This window comes from Carlito syrichta, unplaced genomic scaffold (assembly GCF_000164805.1).
Source record: "Carlito syrichta isolate Samal-C Ts95f unplaced genomic scaffold, Tarsius_syrichta-2.0.1 Scaffold313389, whole genome shotgun sequence".
NCBI classification, from domain to species: domain Eukaryota; kingdom Metazoa; phylum Chordata; class Mammalia; order Primates; family Tarsiidae; genus Carlito; species Carlito syrichta.
The window spans coordinates 406,375-413,792 of NW_007257485.1; the positions used below are offsets into that span (position 1 = coordinate 406,375).

The following is a 7,418-nucleotide window of genomic DNA, read 5'->3' on the forward strand; positions in this document are numbered from 1 at the left end:
GTGGAGATCATGGAGGTAGTAAACAATGCTAAAGCTATTGAGTTTACAAAGTTAACTGGTTTATTTTAGTCTATCACTCATAATTATATTAAGTGGAAGTCACCATCAAATATTCATTTGCATTGCCATTATGGAGTACAGCCTGCCTAGTTTTTTAATCCAATCATTTAAATTTTCTGTTTGTTTCAGGACTCATGCCTGTAGCGCAGCAGCCTGTTTACTGTGCTTCAAAGCACGGAATTGTTGGATTCACGCGCTCAGCAGCGGTAAGGCCGTGACCACCACATTCTCTCTTTTGCACATAGGAAGGGGAACCTCCAGAAAAACCCAGAATTATCGTAGGGAGGGCGACCCCTTGCAATATAGGCTTCCCTCACTAGATAAGTGTTCTAGGAACCCATCTAGGATGGCATCAGCGTACCATCTAGTGTTGTCGTGAGAGTCTATGTTCGACTTAAGCGAATTATTTTGTCGTTGAGATTCTTTCAACGTTTGTCCATTTCACGATGGGTGATTTATGAGCCCATCTGCCCACACCACACTGAGTGTTCAGCAGTTTTTGATTAAAAAATGGCATCACCCTGGTGTCCCACCCTCCCTATTCACCTGATCTCCCCCCGCCCCCCGCGCTCCGTATTTTCTTTTGTTGTTTCCCTGGATGAAAAACATCCTCAAAGGGAACGTTTGTTAATGTGGAAGAGGTGAAACAAAATACAGGCCCTGAATGCCATCAAAATGAACGAGTTCAACAACTGATTTTATCAGTGGAAAAAGCATCTCAATAGTGTATTGCATAAAACAGAGAGTACTTTGAAGGGGACTGAAATTTAAACACGTAAGAATAAATACACAATTTGTTATAAATAAATTCCGGTTTGGGGGGGGTCCCCTTTCATATATGAAATGCAAATTCTATAAAAGGGGGAGGAACAAATTGAGAATTCAATGCATTTGGATAAAAGGTAGAAAAATATTATACTTCAGTCTTTATTATTAAAAAGTAGTTTTCAGATCACATAGACTGATGAAAGAACAGATCATTTTTCAATGAAGTAGATTCTAAATACAGATGTGCTGTTGAAAAATATGGTAAGGATAAATCATGGGGAGATGCTAGTTATTTTTTAAATTGACTCTAAAATAAACATTGTGAACTTCAGTTTTTCTTCAGTAGAATACACAGCAGGCCCCAGGCATTACTTGTCCCTGGAGAAGCCATGGACCTGAGTGAGAAGGAGGGAGAACCAGCTACTTGTTTGATAGAATGGCCAAGGGCATTGTCTCCATGGAGGCCTTGAGCAAAAGGTGTACAGAGCTTGGGAAGATGTTTTAGACCTAGTTGGCCACATGCATTGATAGCATGGGCTGAGAGTGCTGGCCTTTCTGTAACTCACAAAAGAGAGGCTAGGATAGAGCCTGGCAAGCCAGGAGAAATGAGATGAGGTATCACCGGAGATACCAGCGGGAACCAGACCAAAAGGGGATGATCCAAGCTTGGGTTTTATTCTGAGTACAGCCATTGATGGATCTCTTATATACAGCAGCGATAAGATCATATTTCTTGCCAGGTGCAGTGGCTCACTCCTATAATTCCAGCACTTCGGGAGGCCAGGCAGGAGACTCGCTTGAGCCCAGAAGTTGAATACCAATCTGGACAACATAGCGAGACCTCATCTCTACAAAAATTTGGCAGGCTTGGTAGTGCACCTGTTGTCCCAGCTACTCAGAAGCTGAGGCAGGAGGATTGCTTGAGCCCAGGAGGTCAAGGCTGCAGTGAGCTGTGATCCTGCCACTGCACTCTAGCCTGGGTGACAGAGAGAGACCCTGACTCAAAGAGAAAATTATATTTCCATTTTAATATGACCATTCTGCCTGCTCTTTGGAAAATATATTACAAAGGACAAGTATAGAAAGGAAAGAATGGGCGGGGGACGGTGGGCGGGGGAGGGTCTGTCTCTAGGTGGCTCATTTAGACAAGACAAGGAAATAGGCCAGAAAGATGAAAGGAAAAATACTAACAATAGAGGAAATGCTGGGAGACAGAGAAAACAGGTGTGCAAATGTTAAATGTTCAGTTATAAAGGAAGATAAGCCATTCTCACACTCCTAATTTGAATTGATCAGAAGTTATTACCTAATTCACAAAGACTTAATTTCAAGACTTAAACTTTTTATGAACACATAGAGCTCTAAAGCCAGGTAAATCTTAAAGACCAGAAATGTTGCATTTAAAACTACAAGAGTGGAAACTTGTAGTCAATCCTCATTATTCACAGCAGTTATGTCTGTGAAGTCACTTGCAGACACTGAAATAGTGACTGCTGAACTCTTGCTTCCAGGGGAAATACAGGGCTAAGTTCCTGAAAGCCTATAATACTCAGTGATGTATCACAGAAACAAAGAACTGAGTAACATATGTTCTCACTCATAAGCAGATCCTGAACATTTACCATAATACTATAAGAAAGGGATTGGCAGCAGTGGGAAATTGCCAAGGAAGGGAGGGGGCACACTTCCTCAATACCTGATCTCAAACCAGGTGAACTGGGGACCAAAGGGAGGCCCAAACTTTACCTGTATGATGAATACTTGTATACCTAATCCTGAATTGTACCCCACATCTTTAAATTAAAGAAATTAACATATATGTTAAGTGTGCCTTCAAGGTAACAGTTGACCTATGAAAGATACAAGCTAGAATCCAATGCTTGCTGGAAGAATTCTGCTTAGTCAAGTAGAACAGATCTTCTACCCTTGCAAATAAGTATCTGAGGCCCAATGATGATAATTATTTTTTGCATGCTCTCTGTGTGTTTTTCCTTCAAGGGGAAAAAATGAAAATAAAGATTCCTTATTTATTGCATCGTATGAGCTCTGAGCTCATGGTTAAAGCACTTATAATCCATGCCTGATCAAAGCTTTTCTAACACAAGTATTTTCTATAAGGCACATGTATCTCCATACAACCCTCTAACACTTAGAAGCACTACACAGCGCTCCTGCACTACATTTGGGGGCCATTTTAAACAGCAAAAGCACCCACAAAAAAAGCACAAAAATTAGAGAAACATGGCAAGGCAGAGTGTGGTCTTGTTTGACTTCAGCAGGAACATGCACGTGAGTGACTTACATTGACTTACTGCTCTGCATGTGTCCACAAATGACAAGTTTTGATGTCTGGGATTATGAATACATTTTAGTTCGTAAGCACATTTGCATATATGTAATATATGTCATCTGTGAATAATGAGGATTGACTGTATTTTTTTTACAACTAGTTCAAATAAAATCAATAGGTTGCAAATTAAGCAAAAGAATATTAGTCTAAAAATACTTAAATTGTCTTCTAGATAGTGAAGATTATTAACAGCATATTTAGAATCAAAGTCCTAAAAATTCTCACTAAAATTGTTTTTTTTTCAGCTAGTATATTTTTCTTATACTCATACAACAACACTCTTTGAAAGGAAACTTGGGATATTAGTTCTGAGTTTCAGCTGTTTCGCTTCAGTCCCTGCAGAGTTCAGTAGATAAGAGGCACTCGGGTAATTGTTGCCAAGAATTGTCCAGGAATTCTGATTCTTAAAAAAGTTAATTAGGTGAGGTTTTCAAGAATTAGTTTAACATTTTAGGCATGTGTTATTTTACCATCTTTCTGCTTAATACTCTTTCTATCTTTAGGAGATATCTGGTTAGTATTTTCTACCTCAATCTTTTAAGAGGCTGTACTTATCAGTTGTCCTGCACTATATGTTTACAAAATTGCTGAAACCTGCAACCTTCTACTCTGCAGCTGGCTGCTAATCTTATGAACAGCGGCGTGAGACTAAATGCCATTTGCCCAGGATTTGTTAACACGCCCATTTTGGAATCCATTGAAAAAGAAGAAAACATGGGACAATATATAGAATATAAGGATCATATCAAGGATATGATGAAATACTATGGAATTTTGGAGTAAGTAATCTTCTTTTAGATGATAGAGCAAGGTACTATTTAGACAAACAAAAAAAACTGAAATCTAAGCTTTTAAATTTGACAAATAAATGTAAACTTCAAAGTTTGGGTTTGGGAAGCTCTTTGGATGAAAATGTTCTTCCTGGGTATCTGAATAGGATGTAATTTTCACATTATGAATTTTGCTTTGAAATATATACAATGATTCATTAATACTGTAAGCCATATCAAATTTTTTTAAGTTGATATTTAGTCACTTTTGAAAACAGTTGTACCTTAGCTACCTAAATGTCAAGCAATATTCAAATATACTCTGTGAAACAGTATATAGTCATATAACTTCAATCATTTTCATAAGAAACGGTTGATCAGCTCTGTCTCTCTCTCTGTCTCTCTGTCTCTCTCTCTGTCTCTCTCTCTCTCTCGTGTGTGTGTGTGTGTGTGTGTGTGTGTGTGAATTGTGTCTGAGTTAGAAGAGTTGAGGTTTCCCAGCACTGAGTCATAGCTGTCATCTTGAAGGACCCAGACCTATGATCAAATCTTGACTCTACCACTGACCATGAACTTATACAACAAACCTCTAAGTGCTCTAATTTTCTCATTCATAAAATGGAAAAAGTATTAAAAACATACTTAAGCACTTTTGAAAGACTTAAGTAAAATGATACATGTGAGGTACTTAAAACAGCAACTGATAAAAAAATAAGATGTTCAAAAATGCTATCTATAATTAATCATATTTCTACCTTAATTACATTTCTATCTGGTAAATCTAAGATATGATAAAGATGAGAAAAAGACTATTTTCTCAGTGTAAATAATGAACATAAATCCCTCCTGCCAAAATGAAAAGGTTAGGCATGAAAATTACCACTGAATTTATCAAATAATTTAGCTAATATCTAATTTAATAAAAATTGGAAGTAGCAATAGCTTAATGACATGCATTTTCCTATTATACTTTAAACATATAATAGGAAAATGCATGTCATTAAGCTATTCAGTTATAATAGGATAACTGAAGTGATAACATGTCTCTTTTTTTAATTTCAAAAAACTAACAGTTCGTTTTTTTTTTAGCCCATCGATGATTGCCAGTGGATTAATAACACTCATTGAAGATGATGCCTTAAATGGTGCTATTATGAAGATCACAACTTCTAAGGGAATTCATTTTCAAGACTATGATACAACTCCATTTCATAAAACTCAATGAATGGATTTATATTGACCATAACTGAAAATAAGTACAAATGACTTACATTCAGACCATATCTGCATTTGAATAGAGCTTTTCTTAATGAAATAATATAGTCTGAAGCTTTCCTTCATGCACTGGTGTTAATTCTTCTAAGTTTCTAATTAAGCATATGGATAAAAAAATTATGAACTATCAAAAATATGATGTGGACCGAAGCTAGATTGTGAACTCTGTAGTGTAAAAAATGATCAAAACAAAGGATATTCAAAGAATATTCTGCCTTTCAAAAAGTATATTTAAATCTGTGGTTCATAAATATTAATGTTTTTCAGAACATCACTTTAAAGGATATACTTGAATTGTTATTTAAATCAAACCAGATGTAAAAAACTCACTTTGTTTTATGCTCATACTTTAAAAGAGGGAAGCTACTTAACAATGCTTACTTGCCGTCATTTAGCTGGACATTCCAGCTCTTTAAAGAGCTCTTTAAAGTGGCATGTTTGGGGGCCAAGAGAAAAGGGGGAAACTGCTATGTGAATCAATCCCAAATGAAAAACCTGATGTATGAAAAATGACAGCAAGTAATTGATTGCAACTATGGATTCACAGTTCAGTCTTCCATCTGGGAAAAACATTGTTCCCTTATTGCATGTTTTAAGAACCTCAATTGACCCAAAAAAACCCTCAGGAATTAAACATATAACAGTTAAAGCAATAAAGGATAGTTTGTACTACAAAATTTTATATTTTAAGATATACTAACCAAGAAAAAATGCAAATGTAATTTTTTTAGATCACTTTTTTGTTGACTTGTATCAATTTCAAAAGTGCCTACCTTTCAATAAAACTCTTTTATTCTAATCTTCCATACATTACTTAGTCTTCTGTGTATGACTGTTGAGAAGGTGATACAAATTTTGCCACAGCCATAACTGTAAATGTTTTTGTGCATACACCAAAATTTGTAATAACACAAAGGTAAAAACAGCCGTGATATCTTCCCCTGTTTGCCGTCAGGTATCTCAAGATAGGATCATTAAGCTGCACCTGATTTGGGGTACACTCTTTACAAGCAGTAATTAATTCTAATAACAGTGAAAGTACAAGATTTGCAGATCAATCCTTTCCTCAAAGAAATACTGTTTAGGTGACTCACTCTGTCTGCTAACTGCAGACCTTTCAGCTTAGAACAAAATCCATCCATGTGAGATGGTAAGGATTTCCTAGAGTTACTAGAGTGTCATTGTACCTTGCTCTGTTTTAATTATGTCGAAGTAAACTATTGGAGTAATTTGAGTATCAGTAACTGTAGTCTAGGGTTCCACATGCTGTATTTGCCAATAAATGGACACAGTGAACAGGTGAGAAATATATTGTAATTAGTCACATATGTGTTCATACGTTCTGGCAATGAATGACCAATCAGTGACTGATACAGATACGTGCAGTATCACTTACTTTACTTATTTTCCCATTACAGCGTAAAGCTATAGCTTAAGCTTTTCATTTATGGATACGTTTTTGGACTGGCAATCTTCAGTATACCTTGTGCTTTGAATTCTTTTCAAATCAATCAACTATGTAGACAGTTAAAATCAAATACAGAGCAGAACTGAAAAAATTGTGAGTTGCATACATTAAGAACTTATTTTTCTTTAAAAATGTATCTTCTATAAATAGCTTTAAATGAATGTATACTAGTATATGATATCTCTATGTTCTGAGAAAAATAATTAAATTGAAGGTAAGAAAACTTGATTTCCTTGATTGCATTTTTCAGTAAAAATCCGAATCTAAATTGTATGTATTTATTAAAATAGTGTTTCTCAATAATGAAATATTATAGTTATCATAATAACTATATCAAATATGGAGTTGGGACTCTCAGAACAGCAGACCTAAAAATATGTGGGCATTCCACTTAATTTTTCATATAAAAATAGATTTTTATAGTGTCATTTACGATTCTTGTTTATTCTTGCTCTGTTTAAAAATTTAGAACACTGAGAAGGTCTGAAAATGTAAAATTTTAACAAAATACAAGTTATTTCACATAGTAAATATTATCTAAAGGGTCATTTTCTTACATTAGAATCTCAAAAGGAAAATGTATCCGTGCATAGAAAATGTGACTGGATCCAGGGTCACACCTGCTGCCCCAAGGGTGCCATGGCCGTTCTCTTATTAGCTTCCCTCCTGGGCTGCTTTCCTTGCATGATGACTTCCAGCATCTACAGACCTGGTTCCCTGCAGCTTC

General features: G+C 35.9%; 1 protein-coding gene across 1 annotated transcript in view; it reads left to right on the forward strand.

The window, feature by feature from the left end:
• HPGD (hydroxyprostaglandin dehydrogenase 15-(NAD)) overlaps window positions 1-5,368 on the forward strand; it is a 32,727-nt gene extending 27,359 nt beyond the window's left edge. Inside the window, exons 3-5 of the mRNA XM_008070407.2 lie at window positions 190-266; window positions 3,794-3,957; window positions 5,038-5,368. Coding sequence (XP_008068598.1) covers window positions 190-266; window positions 3,794-3,957; window positions 5,038-5,173 — 377 coding nt within the window. The 3' untranslated portion in view covers window positions 5,174-5,368. The remainder of the gene's footprint in view (window positions 1-189; window positions 267-3,793; window positions 3,958-5,037) is intronic.
• The last annotated feature ends 2,050 nt before the right edge of the window (window positions 5,369-7,418 follow it).